At 41.6% G+C, this 18,857-nt stretch overlaps 1 protein-coding gene across 1 annotated transcript in view; it reads left to right on the top strand.

Annotated features, from left to right (window-relative positions):
• Positions 1-18,857, top strand: part of LOC139724506 (thrombospondin-1-like) — a 73,247-nt gene that overhangs the window by 19,431 nt on the left and 34,959 nt on the right. Inside the window, exons 4-7 of the mRNA XM_071635640.1 lie at positions 2,855-3,038; positions 15,213-15,655; positions 16,854-16,970; positions 17,341-17,434. Coding sequence (XP_071491741.1) covers positions 2,855-3,038; positions 15,213-15,655; positions 16,854-16,970; positions 17,341-17,434 — 838 coding nt within the window. The remainder of the gene's footprint in view (positions 1-2,854; positions 3,039-15,212; positions 15,656-16,853; positions 16,971-17,340; positions 17,435-18,857) is intronic.

Here is an 18,857-nt window from a genome sequence, read left to right as displayed (position 1 = left end):
ACTTTGAATAATTGATAAATTTCATAATGTTGAGTTTCATGTCATCCAACTATATTGAATGACGTTGCACACCAAATTACATTATGCCCGTCATTCAAATAATATATGGATACAATCTAAAGACGTAAAGTGCAAATATTAAAGGCCCAAGTTCTTCTCCACTCGAGATTAGAAACACACACACACACACACACACACAAAATGTGTAATTTTCTGGAAAGATCTTGGTCAAGAACACAACCTTATGATATGATCTGTTTACAGAGATCAACTGCGTGGATCCTTAGTGAGGTGTAGCTCACAGGGGTAGATAATAACTTGCGTTATATTAGCCTGATTATCTCAACTTTTCGGGTGCCAAGAGAAGCCAGTATCTCAGCAGGATGCGCGCGGCATGTGACAGGAACGGACGCGGCGCGAGGATAAACTGGACCGTTTCCGTATAGTCGCACACGTCATTGCAAATACATGTACGTTCGTCTTGCCGACGATCAAATATTTTCTTCTTCTTGACTATTACGTGTCGGGGATAAAATGACAGCAAAATAAGATTATTCTTTAATATGCAAAAACTACTGTCGCAGAAAATCTTGATCCCCGAAGATAAACACTAACCAAGCAGCTGCTCGTGTAACCATGGTGACCGAAAATTTACCAGACTCCCATAGTATTTCCTTGATGCTTTCCTCAGAAGGAATTGATCATTAATAATGTTTAGTCTGTGATCATACAGAGAGGTAGACAGTAGACAGTTGCCATGACAACGGGATGTCAGGGATTTAAAGAGGACTCTTGCTCAGGGTCATGCGATCATCTTGAGAACAGGTTTGACATTAACGAGGGATCGCACAAAATGTTCCGACCTCTACGCGCGCAGTCAACGCGATCAGTGGCAACTTTTTTGCGTGTATGTTTAAAGTTATTGCCTTGACAGCGTTGTCTTCAGACGCGGCACACCTTAGTTTGTAAGTTCCTTGGTTTTTTCATGATGTCACACTACGAAATCCAGCAGAGCTAAGTGCTGCGAGAAGTAATGCTCTCCGTCATTAGCCGTGGTTGTTTTAAGAGAAAAACAACATCACACCGAGATGCGCACCAGGCAATGCTGCTTTTTCGAAGTCCCGGTCCCGGTCGCAGATTTTTTATTTTTATTTTTTTTTTTGTCTGTCGACTGATAACTGTATAAATACTAGGACTCCTACCTAGGGTCTGAAGTATCAGTTGTTGAGGGTTTCTTTTTTTCCTTCCCAATCTCGAGAATGTTTGAATATATTTGGAATCATGGTACATTCACACGTAATTGTTTCTGTACATCGTGAGGTATTCCCTGGCCTTGTTTCAAACAAGTATCGCTTCTCAATCCCTACTCACTGAAGGTGTCTGAAAACCCAATAGGAATGTTGTTTGACCCTCAAAAGCCTGTCTCTTTCAAACGTCATGGGAATAAATTCGCTCCTGATGGTAGTGACAGACTTTACTTGCCTAGAGTAAAGCAGAGGAGGCTTGTCAGTGACACTATAGTCGAATCTTCGAAATACTAATATACCCTACGGAAGACACTGTCAAAACAGACAAAATGTTGGGATGTCTCGAATTGCCTTTAGCAGTATAACTTAACATCGAATAAACATGAACGATCACAGCAGTGCAATGTTGTCGCACGTTTGTGTACTCAGTCACCTCCACGTCGTCTACAAAACATTACTTGTACGTAAAAATGTGTCACTGTCGTATTTATTTGTATTTGTGACAAATACAAACAAATAAAACAGTGACACATTATGCGGCGTGAAGTGTGTATTTGTATAGAAAGAACATTACGCTATATTATGTTACGTGGGTCTATCCAGGGAGGTTTTGTCGCACCTCCCTAGTTTATCGCACAGTGTGTATGTATTACCTTGATCACACTATCCTTTATTTCACATTTGACAATGCTTAATCAACTTTTGTATTCACTTTTTAATTACAAAATAACCCACGCATCATACCGCGAGTAATTCAACGATCTGCGCCTTTCGACCTGAAAGAAACGAAAGGACTTCTTGAGCGTTGTCAGCGGTCCTCCAGGGCTTGGAGTAACTAATTACTGTCCATAACAGTTGCTCTTAATTCGTCCTCTAACAAGACGCGCGCTCCAGTCGCTTTGAATCATAGAACAATCATTAGTCATATGGTTTGTGTACCAGATCACGAATCGTACACTGCACTATAAGGCAGAGAAAGCCTTCCGCAGATAGGTGTTGACAATGTAACGGTTGTGCTAATTAGCCCTGAGTGCGTCGAGCTTCCTCATTCTTTCCTGAGACCTTGCTAACTGACTGTTTCCTTCCGCACGTACAAGACGGTCGTAGATGATGTAACGTCTTCAAGAAAACATGCATTCTGGCGCGGGTTGCTTCGTGTGTCTAAACGACTTGATACACAAATGCCTTCTTGATCTTTATGACGAGCCAGGGTGTAGTTTAGATCAAATTGTATCAATAGCAAACACCTTCACCACCTTGTCATTTGAATTGCACCAGACGGTGTAATACAATTTATCATTTCTTCAGGGCATTGATTTCCAAGATGATGTAAGGAGGCAACAGGAACTTACTTGCAGACCTGCCTAGGTCAGCTGTAGGTTAAAACCCTTTCGGACATTCACTGTATGAGGATTTATTTATGTATGCATGTAATTATGAATGAGTGAGCTTTTAGGATGTCAAAGAGAGAGAGAGAGAGAGAGAGAGAGAGAGAGAAAGAGAAGGGAAGAGGGAGAGGAATGTATAATTTTGTAGTTCCGATAGTACCGTAGTACTGTAAGTCCAATTAAATGTTTGATATGACTTTTTGTCTTTGCCATTCGCAGGGCGTGATTGAAGAGGTTCGATTCATCTTCGCCCCGCCTGGTACCCGAGCCCTTCGTGGTACCCGAGTCCTGCGGGCACAGGGCTGCGAGATCGAGGCGAGTTCGAGTCAGTCGTCGAGCTACGACATGCAGGACGAGTACGACGTTGTCAGTCATCAGAGCCAACTGCCTGTGTTCCCTGAGCGTAAGTATTGAGTAACCTTACGGTCATTGAGTAACCTAACGGTCACGCCTTAACGATACTGAATCTCGAACATTGGAAATTATCTTTATTCATATAACCTCATCCATCGTGGTTCGTGTGCATTAGAACTTGTTATTTCACTGAAACAGTACATGTGGTTGAAAAAAAAGACAACCGAAAACTGATTTTTAACATGTTTGATATCGAAACATGACTGCAAGGCATTGTAATGGTTTCCATAATTTCTTTAATGCGCATTATAGGACAAAATGAAACGAAACAAGCAAATTGCCGGCTCAAAGAATCTATTAAGGGTGACGACGTTGCCATCATTTTCTTGAAGGAAAAACAGACGCATCTGCTTCTTGTCGTTTTCAAAAGGTAACGAGGTAACGAGAGTGGTACCTTTAGGTTCTGCAAGTCACAAGTCCAAACGCTTTAGGACCCAGAGTCCGCGCTAAGAGATTGTTTGTATCTATTGTCAATCAAGGACAGGCTTGTTTATCGGCGTCACCTTCTTCCTTTGTTCGTCGAGCAATTCCCATCGTCGGGCTGGGCCCTTCGCGAGGTTATTCAAACCGTCCACCTCAAATTTTCCCAGTGCTGCGATATATGGTTCTCCAGGTTCTCCAATATGGACCTGCTTATGTCGTCATGGCATAGTTGCTACGTCATAGTCGGCTTCAGTTTATTCAACCTGCTTCGTCGTCTGTACTTCACGTGGAATTCTGTTATTTTGGTATTGTGCCTCAGGACTCTGGTCATCTTGAGATGGCATTGCCGCTGAAGAGTGAGGGTGAAGAGGCAGTGCTCCAAAGGAAAGTTAGCTGTGCTTATCAAAACTACTTATTTTGCTACCATAGGCATTCCTGGGCCGTTAGTTTGACCGTAGTTTACTTAAGATTGAATCAAGGTTCAAAGTTCAAGTTGGACATTAATTGAGTGATCGTAGAATGTTATTTTGATTTGGATGAGAAGGAAAGACACGCACAACACGAGCGGAAAAATAGTCAAGGGAGACAAAGTCGGTCATTCACAATACATTCGCAGCGAATCACGTAGTTTTCTCTGAAGTGATTGTTTCTAGGTAGTTGATGGGGGGAAAAGAATGAATCACAATATGATATTTGGAAGTAATTCACGTGAGACTTTGCCACTCAATGTGTGTGTTTACGGCGCTCGCGTTGTTCAGCTCTTGGTTTGAAGGGAAAATAGCACCAGTCAAACGGATGATACCAGCTGCACGCCCCGACATAATTGGAGCACACAGGGGGAACTTTGGAGAGTAATGCATTTTGCAGCGGAAGAAACCAGATAAATCTTTAAAGTTTCAAATCCTTGCCAGCTGCGAACTCAAGGCGTTCACAATTCAAGATACTCTTTTTTTCCTTCTTCTTCCCCTTGTCTGCATTCATCTAATAACAAAAAACGGAGGAAAAAGAGACCGAGAGAGAGAGAGAGAGAGAGAGAGAGAGAGACATTGGGAAATTTTCCTTTTCTGTCTTTATATTGGACTGTCAGAGTCAGTGCACTTGCTGTGCTCCAGTAAGCGCAAGATCAGCGATCATTTTGACCTTTGACAGAGGTGTCTTCCACGGCCCTGAGAGTACAGATGGCAGAAAGACGGTTGAATCCTCCACTCCTCTGAAGACGGAGGAGAGAGAATAGTGAAACATCTTTCTATCTCTCTTCCCACTCTGGTCCTCTCTATCGGCTAAATATTTTGTCCTCTCTTCCTCACTCGCCCTCTGAAGTTCCGTTTCGCTCACTCAGCCCAATTTCTCGTAGACCTCATCCCCCACTGCCGCAGGTTCGACCTACCCAGTCGGGGCAGCAACCAGTGCAGACTGAGGGAAGGCCAGACATCCTCAGAGAGGGATTCGCTCGTTTGATCTTGTCCTCTCCAATATGAAAGGTCATCAAATATAATGTGGCGTTGTTTCCCAAGAGTCGTATTGAGAAACCCCCCAAAATATGAGGGAGGGGGAAGGGGAAGGGGAGGGAAAAAAAAACAAAGTTTGGTTGGTGCATGAGCTCGTCATTCATTGGAATGTTTCCCCCCGTATCTCCAATTATGGACAGAATTTCGACAAGTTCAAGTTTTGAAGGTGGAGAAGCCTCGGAGACGACACTCCTGGCGCGGATTCTGGCGGTCTGACAAAGCAAATAAACATAAATGTTTTTCCCCTCTGAGTTCATGTGATTGTTGATATCAATTCCATGATATACGAGAAGATGTCGAGGTAATACGAAAAACCTCACGAGGCAGCAACATGTGTGCAAGATATGGACCCAGCCCTATATTTCATTGTGCCTCCAACTCTGCTTCGAACGAAGCCGCATTCTTTCTGCCAACCAGAGCATGCACTCCGACACGTAAACTAGTTCACCTTTTCACAACGTTCATTTTGGATATGACATATGACAAAAACAGACGACAACTTGAATGATGCTACGAAGCATTCGTGCTGACAGTCATGAGAACGTAGCAACACACGTTTTTATTCTGCCAAGTTTGATTGATGTCAGAATAATTACAAAAGTGTGATATGAAATGCCGTATTTGGAAAGCGTATTAAAAATGACTGATGTAATGTAATTTGTAAACCAACAGCGAGCTATTATATGTGGTTGTAAATCTAAATTCTATAACCGACAGAAATCAAGACAGAGAGAAGGAAAGACATACATCATTGTAGAAATATTAGAATGCTCGTGTTTGAGGTCAGAGGTCGTCAACCATCTTCGAGCCTTTGCCAAACTTTCCATCTGTCGCGTGACATCCTTTTTCAGGGAAGCCCGTACATACTTGATAAATCATAATCCCTGAAGCTCCAACTTTCAAGGTCTACTCCGCGTCTCATTCTCTCGCCTCCCATCATCCCCGTCCCTTAAATGCAATCCGTCGTTACCATGGAAACGCCATCTTCAGGCTGGTCCACGTCTAGGTTTCAGCCTCACAGCTGAAATGTTCTGCTGCCATTTCGACGTCAATCTCTGAACATTCTGGCATGCGAACCCAATCCAGTCGAATTGTTTGTCTGGTTGGTAGTTTCGACATTTTTGACAGTCTGAACTTCAGTTGCTGACGCTCGAGGCGATATACAAGTTAACAGCCAAGCTCAGATTCGATTTGTATGCTGCTGAAGAGCAAGAAAATATTCGTCGATGATTTGATATATTGTTCACATCATTGACACGAATTCACACGCTCCATTAGATTAGTGCGAAACCTCTGTAATCAATGGTGTTATGAAGAATCCTGAGGCACTTTGAGAAATTGTGGTTCGGCGTGAAATTGCGGCCTACCAAAATTGAATTGACAACTTGACACCACAGCGTTCTCGTCAATAGAGAGAAAACATTGTCGGAACAATGAATGTCTCCCCATTCTTTCAAGCGCCCACATGCAAGTTTTCCGTTGAAGTTTAGAAAACAGCAAACGTGCGTGGCACAATGTGATATTGCTGTCGTGTGCGCACAATACACCTGTCAGCCTAATGTGCCTCGCATTAAATAATTGATATCGATCTATGAACTTGTTCTTCACATAAATATGACAGCGGATCCTGAATCCTTTTTGTAGCATTGGCAGTACTCGCGTTGTGCTAGAACCCATATCTTTGGCGCTGTCGATTTTTACATGAGAGAATGTTAGCTCAGTCGCTCGGCAAAAGCATAAGTCAGTTTGCTTCTCAAATGTTCAATCCGTCCGTTTTCATCATATCAGTTGCTCATGATTGTGGTTGCTTGTGAGTAAGAATGAGTATAAATCAGAAAGAGCAAGAAGGTCCCATTGGGTGCCTACAACACAGTCAACGTCGCATGCAGAGTGCTTTCCTGGTTATGAGTACTCCGTTGCATCACTTTGTTATTGTTAAATTTGGTCGCTGATTTTAGACTATTATTTTCTTCACAAAATATTTTCGTGAGTTGATTTCGATGGCCCACAATTCATCATCAAAGGTCATTGGCCAGTGCTCCGAGCCCTTTGCAAGTTGGTTACATCATAGGGATATTTCCCAAGGGGATAACGGAAAAGAACGGTTTTGTCAGGGCACGGGCAAACTAGTACCAAACAGGAGAAAAAAAAATAGATTTATAAAGATACTCTCTCGCGAACGATGTTGTCGGAAGTTTTGGGCTTTCGTTCTGGAATGTTACTTCCTGTATTACCTGTGTCTCTTTCTGGTGGGGGTGGATGGAAGAGTCTTTTTTTTTTCTTTCTTTTTGCAGAAAGATGTGATGGGAATTGCCAAGAGGTAGGCATCTGAAGTTAAATACCTTCACTCCCCGACCGAAAGAAAGAGGAAGTGAAAGACATGGTCCGGACTGTTTTCTTCCGTTCTGTTTGCGCAGCATGATGTCAAAGAATGCTGGTGCTGACAAACTGGCTCAAACCTCCCGACTCGTACGTGAGCAAACACGATCAGACGAACTGAGACAATCTATGGTTGACAAGTCAATTGCTAATCATGCTTACGGGTCACGGGTCAAGAATCGCACACAACTCCTTGGCATTTTGCGAAGACGAGGTTGATACATGACTAGGAGACGGGACGGGACGAGATTAGTGCAGGAAAAGATTGGTACCTAAAAACGAGAGAGTCGCTGAAATGAAATGACATTCCAACCATGACAGACGGAGTTGCACGATTCCCTTTTCAATAGTGATCAATAAATCTCTTTATTTACCCTTTACCATTTAGATTTGCTGGAGCATGTCAACTTCGTATAATGCGGATTTCAACGAAAGTGTTTCTACATATCGAAGCGTTTTATTACCGTTTAAGAAGGATTAGAAGTAAAAAGAATGTCGTTCGCTTTTCGTAAATGGTAATTTTGTGTCCCATCCGCAGTTCGAATTCTGATTGTAGCTGGGCTGAGCTGATAGACGCCATAAGGATTCAAAATGAGTACTGGTATAGGTAGAAAACATCTGCCTCTATTCACGTACAGGATAAACATCACCAATCGCATCATTGTTGCAGCAAGCGGTAGAGTCTTATCAATGATTATTGAAAAAAAAAGTACAACTTGTGAATCACTTTGATTGCAGGAATACAGAAATATTGTCTCAAATTCCTCTGTGTGTTCATTTGTTAGTCTTTCTGTTCACTAACATAGAACAAAATGCTAAGTCTATAATTCTATTTTGTTGTTCTATAGTGCGTATCGATCCGCATGCGCATACGACACAGATGAAACGTCTACACTTTTCGTGATCTTCTGCGTTTCCTTTAGGAGTCCCACTGGTTTTTGGGATGTGAATTTTGTGATTCCAGCAACAAAAGTTGTGTTCAAAATAGTCTTTTAAAGTTCTGACCCTCCAGCATGACGTCTTGCAATGAAATGATATGAAATATGACGCCTGTTGATGATTTATTTCTTTTTCTTTTTTCTCCCCATATTTCACAAGCATGGTTAGGAGGCGCGTTGAAATAGCCCGACCATGATAATATGCCCTCTTAAAGGAATCGTATAGTTTTGGTTGGGACCTAATTTCAGCTTTCTAACATTTTTTGGTGAGATAATGAGAAACCTCTTATGAAATATGAAAGAGCATGTAATTCTATGAGGAGTTCATCGTTTATTTGATAAAAATTGGTTTTGAAATGGCTGAGATATCAAAAAAAAAAAGAGCGATTCTAATAAAGTGTGGGACCCACACTTTATTACGATCGCGTTGTTTTACTTTGTTTGTGGATGTTTCAGTCATTGCAAACCCGATTTTCATCAAATAAACTTTGAATTCCTCTTAAAATGGTATGCTCTGTACTATATCATAAGTGTTTTCTTGGTATCTCGCAAAAAGTTATAAGCCCAATTCTAATCTCCACCAATACTGTATCATCCCTTTAAGGTTTTATTTTCCAAATTTTGGTTTTGACCTCCCATTTGGTAGGAACAAAAGAAGATCTGAAGCAAGTAATGAAAAGAAGACTGAGACTTGATGTGACCTTCCACTCAATTTTGGACAAAAACTGACATGATCTGGTCTACAATAGGTTCCCAATGCGAAATCGAGACGAATATTAACGAAAACATAATTGGACTAAACGCGTTTTTTTTTTTTTTTTTTTCAAACAGAAAGACGGGTCAGTCAGTTTCATTCCATAAGTGATCAATCTTCTCCTTTCGGGAAAATTGTCTGCGCACAATGTCAGAAGGCCGTACTGTTACTGTTTTGGGGGTGAAATCTTCATTGCTGAGTTCCTTCGTGGATGTTTTGTGGATATTCGAGGGTATAGTATTGAAAAAGAAATTTATACCATATCTCTTGTCCGTCTTCAATACTCTCTTACTTCAAGAACTGCACCTGCTGGAAAAAAAACAAACAACAAAACGGGTTGCCCGGGCCCCATGAACACGGGTGTCATCGTGCACTTTCAGTGAAAATGGCATTGTATGTGGATTGAATTGCTGTGATATCTCGGTATTTTGGAAAAACAGTTTTGGAAAACATAGAACTTTGGACTCGACGTCAGTTAAGTCTTTCCCAACGTTATAGCAATCCCATAATAAATGCCCATTTAGTTTACATATGTCACTTTGACTAACCAGATTCGAGGTGTGTTTCTTTTTCCCTTTGACGCTCCATTGTATGCAGTGTCAATACCTTATCATAATGAAAATATATTTGCTCACACTTGATACTGTTTACCCGGTATGTAAAGATAGGACAGGTCATTAACATTCCGTTGTGAAAAAAAAATCCAGTAGCACATGATGCACTAATATCAGATTTCGCAGTAACACATCCATTTGATGGGGGGGGGGGGGAGGAAGACATATGCACATGTATCTGGTCTTATTTGACGGCACGAACGAAAGTTTGCTGCGCTGACATTAACTCATTGTCTGTTGGAATCAGGGAGGTGAATCGTATCACGAAATCTGTGGAAAGGATCATGTCTTGTAGACAAGAGGCTAAGAGGGCATTCGCGCACAGACCTCAAGTTTACAGACGGAAGGCGAACCCGCCCTTTTGGCAGGATAGCGCGAGGGGAGACGGGCAAGGGGGGAGGTAAGAGGATAACGACATGATTTCGTTTGCGAATTTGGGCGTGGCTTTCCTCCCCAAAAGATGGTTTGAGGATCGTGTTTCCAGTCCGTTCCTCTGCGGCCGCCCTCGCGAGGTTACCCAAGTTAGCTCGCGTACGCCCACGTTCGAGGACGTTGGTTTAAAGGTAGTAACGGCCATTTGCACTAGCTTTTTTTTTTCTAAACAAATGTCAAGGGATTAAAGCCGTAAAGCCACTATTTACCATTTGTAGATGAAAAAAAAAAGCCCAAGTAAAATAGTTATAAAATGGGAGTAAGGGATGGAAACAACCAATGTTAAAATGTTAATCAGTATAATCAATGTATTATATGTATCAATCAGAATGATCAAAGTATTGTATAATAAACAAAATGTGAACAATAGGTTTATTAAAATCGTTTTCAGAATCATGGAGCTATAGCTCCATGCTAGAATAAACCGTCTACATTTATGGTTCATTGAGAAATTTATTCATATTTCCATATATTTGTGACTCTATTTCAAAATTTTTTATATGTTTTGTGATACCACTGAACTATTATGCATCAAATGTGATAACTCGAACATTTTTTAATCACTGTTCCCAATGATAAACATTGGCTTTGAGATGATAATCCATGGCATAATTCCAGAATATCAATTGATCCCCTCTAGATGATGTTAGATTAGCATATGCCTTGGATTGATCAATTTTATCTTTTGCATTTTTACAAGCATCGGAAGTTGCCAAACTTACCAATCAAGTAATAACTTTCGATATGTAGCACTCTTAGCAGGTCACGAGGATTAAATCATCTTCTTTTGTCATTGATTGCAGCGTTACCGTTCTCATAAAGTTACCAGTGTTTTAACGGGACCCATGTCTTTTCAAGTGGTAACTAATGCAGATATTTGCAGATGTCTTGAGCCCGAGCTTCTCAACATTTGTGTTGTTGTTTTTTTCAACCCGAGGCCCACTTTGGCTTCTTCAGGTTTTGAGGGCTATAGTTACTTGTGTAGATCGAATACAAATCTTTTTCATTTTTTTTTTTTTATTTTGGGAAGACATTGCAGCCCACCCGTGAGAGCTTCGCGGTTCACTGGTTGAGAAGCACTTTAAGCACCTGTATAACTGACAACTCAAACGAAGTTTTTACAGTAGTTGCAGTTAATGTTACTGGGGTGTATCTATCAGCCAAGCACCCTTTATGTGGTAGTGTAGTCATCATGGGGAAGAAATGTTACCTTCGTCAGGTTCGTGCTCCGGTCGTATTGGAACGTGCTGACTGGATGGAATTTGCCCCGAGATCTGGAGGATCATTGTACGAGGAAAAAAAGTGACTTCGCTGAATGCTATCTCCATGGTAACTTAGTATTCCGGAGGGGAAGAGAATTTTTAACCATCAGGCGGAAATTCGTCTTATGTAAACACAGATGCGGATCTACGCACTAGGACAATATAGCAACCATGGACGACTAAACATGCAGAGGTGATATTACAAGATTTTGGCGGGAACAAGGAGGGGAGAGGATTGGAGATGTGGGGATGACATTCAGCCGGTATAATCTCAGAAAGAGAGACACGTAAAGGACCCGCTACGTGACCCTGTCAGACAGCGACATGTATCGATATCAGCACATACTTCACATAGTGATAGGTGGATGTAGGTGTGTGTGTGTGTGTGTGTGTGTGTGTGTGTTTGTGTGTGTGTATGTTTCCTTTTCTTCTCCGTGTACAATGGCGTGACGGGAACGGGGGATCGAAGAGACACACTTCCAAAACTTGGATAGTTAAAGCTGTTAATAACTTTTCAATTACGATATCTTCACCAACATCCAAATTCCTTAACCAGGACCCGATAAATTGTTGTTGTTGTTGTTGTTGTTGTTGTGTTATAGGAATGTTGTAGGTTAGTATTTTCTGTGTCGTTTGTCATCATTTTCCAATACTAAATGATTATTTAATTTATATCACACCTGCGCTGGACCTTGAGTGATCCAATAAAACACCACCGGCGGCTCGCTCGACATTGTGAAGAATCCACTTTTATGCATACATGATTCAACTCTTTGCTGGTACTGCATCCTCTCTTCCGCAGATGACAGAAATGATCACATGTGAAAGCTAATGATCTATTTGCAGTACCGGTACAATTCCAGGCGAAGACTGCCGCTAGATTACGTAGAGAAAGGGGAAAAATAATAATCTCAGAGAATTCAATGTAATACTGCACTTTTATATCTGCAGATAACTGTTTCCCTGACAAAGGTCGTCAGCTACCTCTCAACATTACCAATGTTTTGCGTAGCAGTGAAATCATCTATGCCCATCGGACCAGATATGAGTGCCTGAAAAAAGGATAAAGATTGGAAAAAAACACACACAATAAAAAAGCAGAAAAGATGGAAAAGGGAGAATTAGTCTGGATTCCTTGTCAATGGTCTGCGCCGTATAGACTCAATTACTTTCTAGTCGTATTCTACATGCTTGACAAACACTTGTGTGTGTGTATCATGAGGTTGAAGGAGGTGTCATCAGCAAGCTTATCGGGTGATGGCCTTCACACAAAAAGGAAAATGAACGATTTGTCAATGTGAGTCTCAATGGCTATATCGTACCAGGAGGGATAGTCAATATGTGAAAGGGAAAGGTAACACCCACCCAAGGGGTAGTTACGTCCGGAAAGAATAAGAAAAAGTGCGTAGAAAATTACCGGGAACTGGACGCAAATCCCACCAGAGTTCCCCTTTGTAAATGGCGTGAACTGTGTAGGTCTCTTGCTTTCGTCGTTGAGCAGCCGTGTGAGGGATAGCTGAATGGAGCAGCATATTTGCGTACACATTCGCATCTTCCTGTCTCTATAGGTGGTGAATCCTCTCTCATGAGGTTTTCGCATGCTTATGTGCCTTGTTACCATCTTATGTGACTGCTTTGTGCTACTTCTTGCGGTTAGATAAACAAGAAAGGGGCTCTGCTATCATTACCGTAACAAAAAGAATTACAGAGAAAGAGAGCAAGAAAGATACACAAGGGGTGAAATAATTCCGTTTTCTTGCCGAAGGATCCTTGTAGTGATCTGGAGAAAGTCCTTCAAATAGAATTTCTCACAGGACTTTCTCTATATGTCTCCAACTGTGTCTCAGAGGAGACAAGATTTACTCTCTCCCTCTCTCTCTTTCTGTCCCTTCTCACGGTCTGTCTGTCTGTCTGTCTATTTGTCTATTTTTCTCGGTCGGTCGTCATGTCTTTGTGTTTGTGTGATTATAATTTGCGTATTTCTACCTATCCGCCCATCTCTCCTCCCCCATCTGATTGAAATAATTAATCCCTCTTTTTCTGAGTCAATTAAACGTTGAATATTATTGAATAATATCATCTTGCTGCAATCTGTGAAAAGGCAAAATATTTATCATATCTATAATATTTACATATTACCTTATATACCTACACCATGTTTACCTTATGTTTCATAATACTGTGTGATTCGTGCAGGTTCATCGAGAATAAGGCGCTAGATATATTATGTAAATTGAGTAGGGACTCTGTCACATTGTCGTCCATGGTCTACCGTGATTTCGAATGACCATGAGTTAATGATGATAATAATTCATTTCTCTTAATCATGGTTTTCTCCGTTTAATACCGTATTCGTAGATTTGTTCATCATACTTTCAAGAAGATATGTCTCCATGCGTGTCCATTATTCGTCATTCCGATATTGTCTCGGAAAGGGCTTGTTGAGTCGTTTTAATTGTTCGGGAAGTGCCACCTGCCAGGGACACTTTGCTAAACGATGCCGCATTGTCAAAAACGATGATTTACACAGCAAGTGAATGGGCTTTCTGTCAATTTCATTCAATATCCACCGTGTACTGAATACCACAGAACCCCAGATGATCACGAAAATCTACCCCCGTCCTCCAACCCTCCATGGGGTTGACTGACGTTCGCACGTCTTTCGTTCTGGGCAGTCTGAGAATGAGATCATCTTGGAAGTTTCTGGACCAATGCTGTCGTGTGCTCCAAGGAGTCGTCCAGGTGGATTTGAGCTCAATGTCTCTTGTTGCTCATCAGTGACGTGTAATCGTTGAGCGATATCGTCATCAGTAAACCACCCCTCCCCTTACAGGGAGATTTGTTGATATTCCCTACACTGATCTTTACTTCTATAGTAGGAACCTTTTAGTTATGATTTCCCAATAGTGACGAAGTTGGTGAGATAAATGACACGCAGATTACAGTGAGTGTAGTCCAGACGGTTCTGTATGCTCGATATAATTATCATCAGTTTCTCGCGATTTGTGCGGCAATTATTCGATTAAATGGACAATTTTCTCCCTGGCTAATTCTTTATTTTGACAGGAGGATGCAGTGACGATTTCACAGAGAGACTGCATTATACACGTTTGGTTTAGGAGCATCCAGTGGGGGCGCGACATTATAGAATGATTTCAATTGCTATCTTAGGACGGTTGGAAGTGAATACCACAATTAAGATCCACACTTATCTGGCTAATCTATCATTAGGACCTAAAAAGGGAGACCACACATATACAACTACTATCAAAGCATTAATACCTGTTCTTTGTTGACTAGTGGAATGCCTGCTGAATGTAATAATCCTGTTTTTGTAGGATGCGCGAAAAGTGTACACAAGCATATTATAATGGATTAGAATAATCCTAAATAGTGCATGTATGCATTCATGTTTAACGCATTGCTTTCGATGCTTTACGCTTAATGGCGGGGGGGGGGGGGCTGTCTTTCTAAGGTATTTTCGAAAAGGTATGCTTAATGGCTGGCAATGCCATAAGCTGGGAGTCGCAGCACTCGAATACGTACATATTTTTTCCGATATTGTATTGAATGTGGCTGATGAGGATACAGTGTCTCTAGTCGGATCTGAATTATCGACAGTCAATATCTATCGCCTAAGACTTTTAAATGTAAATATTCTTCAGCTTTTGTCTGTGTGCAGAGATACCGTTACCTTTCAGTATCAAAATACCATTCACTTCTATACTCGGATTTTATGGGTTTTTGTGCTTATGGAAACGTTTCGTTTCTCTAATATGAGTTTGTGCGTTCCATCTCACCACACGATTGCTATGGTAACAGTGAATGACGTATCTCATCTTTCTCACTCCAGGAGATGAAAATGTCCCGCCTATCCACGTGGGCGTTGGTCCACTTCCTCCAATGGAAGAGGTCCCCAGCATCCCTCCGTCCCAGCCCGAGGTCGTGCCACCTTCCCAGGGCCAGCTGCCGTCGAAGGTGCCATCGGTGCCCGAGTCGCCATCGGCTTCGACGGCCACGAACACTCCCCGCCCGTCCAAGCCGGTGCCGGGCGAGTTGATTAACTCCGACCTTCCCGTCAACCCCGACATGGTCGACGGCCTGCTCAACGACGGTCTCATCGGCGATCGCCTGCCCGTGTACCCACCTTATCAACCGGATCTGCCTGGAATCAACAACCAACTCAATCAAAACGGGCAGTGCAGTATGACATGCGAACAGGTCTCCAACCTACAGGCTGTAGTGGATGTTCTCTCGCAAGGACAAGAAAATATTCTCACCCGGATGACGGAAATAGTAAGGAAACCTCTCTGTAAAGGCAACAGCTGCAATGCTTTATACACAATATACGTGGTCGAGTTGTATGCAAGATTGGGTTCCGACATATTCATTAGATCAGATGCAATGATTCAGAAATTAATCACCTTTTGGAACATGCGCATTATTAATCTAACCTTCGGGGTCCATATGTTAACATTAAATTTGTAAAAACACACTGTGTAGTCCAGTACGTTTCGATCGTTGCTAGCAAAATGGAAAAAAAAGTCTTTAAACATTTTCTTAATCTATTGTCTCCGAAACACGGTACACTTCGTAGCCTTTACACAAGGCTCACCCAATTCTCGTAATCAGTGGGTGAAACTTTGTGTTTGTTCTTGACACATTTCCCTCCACACAGACACAAATGTACATAACAGGCAGGTGTCTGGGCTTATGTCAAAATGTGTCATCCATTACGTAAGCGACAACAATCGAAGGATCATTGTAATCGTTAGCAGGTTTCAAGAAATTTCCTTCTCTCACTCTCCCTCTCTTTACTTTTTTTTTTTTTTTTTTTTTTTTTGGGGGGGGGGGGGGGGGGGTTTGAAGACCATGAGTAGCCGAAGCTTGTTTTGCACGCTATAGAGAATGTAAGAGGTTACGTGCGTACGACAAGCAATGCTTGAAGAATTCATTTGCATGAGTTGTAGGTGGCGTGAACAATACATGCGTCTATGACTTTTACCAATAACAAACCTATGAAGCAAGACTTTGTTTTCGGGTATACTAGCAACGGGGATACATTTAGACCAAAATAAAAAGAGAACAAAATGATTGAAATTTTGTGATCCTTCACCCTCTCTATAATGCTGATGTCTCTGAGTGTGCTGCTGAGAACAGTAGTGTTTTACCGACCACAAAGTTCAAGCGGATATTTTATCTCTAACTCACTAAGTTGAATAAAAAAAAAAATCTTCGGTAGAGCACCATCGTAGCTTTTAGAGAGGGGACTCTTCTTTGTTGCCAATGAAAAAACCCATAATTCATTTTTCCACAAAAACATAATGTTATTTGCGTTCATTTGGGACGTGCGTACACTGAAAATTCGCTCGTAAAAGAGTCGGTCTCTCTGCGTACAGATTTTAGTATCAACCTACACGGTGGTGCTTTGAACATAAATCTGCCACATATATAGCTCGACGTCATAATAATATCTCTGCATTCCTTCGCGCAGGATAACCGGATACCGAGCCAGACACCGCCTTGGCTGGATGGATGCTTCTACAAAAACCAGATCAGGCAGAATTTTGAGCAGTGGAAAGACGATGCCTGCACGACCTGTGAATGCAACGTGAGTAGCAGCGAAAACCAACTTTAGGCGCCTTTTTATCTCTGCTGAATTTGTCACGCGTCACACTGTTGTGACAACACATACCTGCACAGAAAGAGAGGAAATCTTAACAGTGCATCATGCATGTGATGTGCCTGAAAAAATAAATGTTTCTAGCCCCGCTTGAAAATAAAAATAATGACATTTATATTAACTACTTCCTAGTGAGCTTAATCACTTGTGGGGGCTTTTCCAAACCGCTAGTCTAATCATTTCCGATAGGGGGACTCCTCATCACCATGAATTGATTTTTGTGGTCGTCAAGTGATAATTGTACGAATATCTTTTTAACTCTTGTCTTTTTTTTTTCTTCCATTTTTGGTCTTGACAGGCCCCCTCCGTCACTTGCCGTCTCATCGAATGCCAGCCACAGACTTGTCAGAATCCCGTCATCAAACCCGGCGAGTGTTGCCCGCAATGCCCCGGTAAGCAACCGACGCATACCTCCATTAATAATTATTTCTCTCATATCACGCACCAACTAATAACCACTTTCCTCATAATTTCTTGCCAATTCTTTCCATGTCAGAGTGGCGAACATAATTTTGTATGGCATGTCTTGCATTTACTTCTGTCAGACTGTCTCAGAATCTTCAGGCACCGTTTGAGAACGATTGAGTAAATATCTTGGATTTTCTATTTGCGTGATAAGTCTTGGGTTGAATGTTGCTTGGAATGTGTCCCCCACGAGGCAACATTTGAAGACTAGTCTACTGTAAACATAGTTTTAACTTCGTATGACTCACCCCTCGTAACTCCCAGGCAATGACATGTACAAAATCAACGTAAAGACTTATCATTGACATAGTACTATTTAAATCCCATCCTTGACGAGTTAGTATGGAAAGAATTCGTTATAGCGAGACTACGCATACTTTGACATTGTGTGATGATAAATGTGGTCGTGTAAGCTCTAAAACGGTCAAATCGGTTTGTGGCAAGACGGTGGGGATGGTAATGATCTTTTTTCATCTCAGCAATGGGGAAAAAAACCCGATTTGACACTGATTAGTCACACATGATTTCCAAATAAATTGCTCTCATCCCGACAAGTTCTGCAACCGCAAGCATTTGAAGGCTACCTCAATTTTGCCGTAATTTTCAGAGCGTGAAGTTTGATGACGCATGGGTGCCTAGATCGCAGCATCTGGCAGTGATACATAAGATGTACTTTATCTTTAGTTCATATACGTTTGGCTCTATGCAGATGACATGAAAGCCTAATAGGGAAGTAAGTGCCGAATACCATTACTTCATTGATGCCCTATGTTAGTCCACAGTAATTTCATGGTGATATAAATCTCGTTCAGTTTGTCTCGTGTATTCTTCGCAGACTACCCTACGTTCTAAGACAGCACTGGTATACAGTTCAGTTTGGAACTTGCAAATTGAGTAAACCATTAAGCCTTCCACCCTTTGCCTTTGTTATTATAGCCGAAAGAGAGTAACCCTTGTGTTGTCGCTATAGTCGTTGATAAGTTACTCGATCATTCTTATGTAGAATTGATTGTTTCTACAATCACCTTAAGATATTGTGTAGAGGTCTAATCTCAAACAACATTATTACAATGACAGCTCATGCAGTGTTTATACCATGTAAAGTCATTGCTACAGCGATCAAGAGAACAGGTGGTCAATAACCAATCAGCTTTTATCATTTGTAGCCGTTGCCATAGTAACCAAAGTCATTATAAAGTAAAGTTATCGTGTGACTCTCTTTATGTAGACATTTGAAACCGTGCAATGAAAGGGCCGACATCGTTGAATATACAAAAGGGGTTTTTGCCGTAAAAGTCTCCTTGTCGGAGAATCTCGGACTGTCAGATCGAGTTGAAATGGTTGTCGGTA

Source organism: Diadema antillarum, unplaced genomic scaffold, assembly GCF_040938485.1.
Source record: "Diadema antillarum isolate AM-2024a unplaced genomic scaffold, OU_Dant_1.0 scf00000217, whole genome shotgun sequence".
NCBI classification, from domain to species: domain Eukaryota; kingdom Metazoa; phylum Echinodermata; class Echinoidea; order Diadematoida; family Diadematidae; genus Diadema; species Diadema antillarum.
The sequence above is the reverse complement of the archived record's forward strand: the minus strand, read 5'-3'. Positions and strand labels throughout refer to the sequence as shown.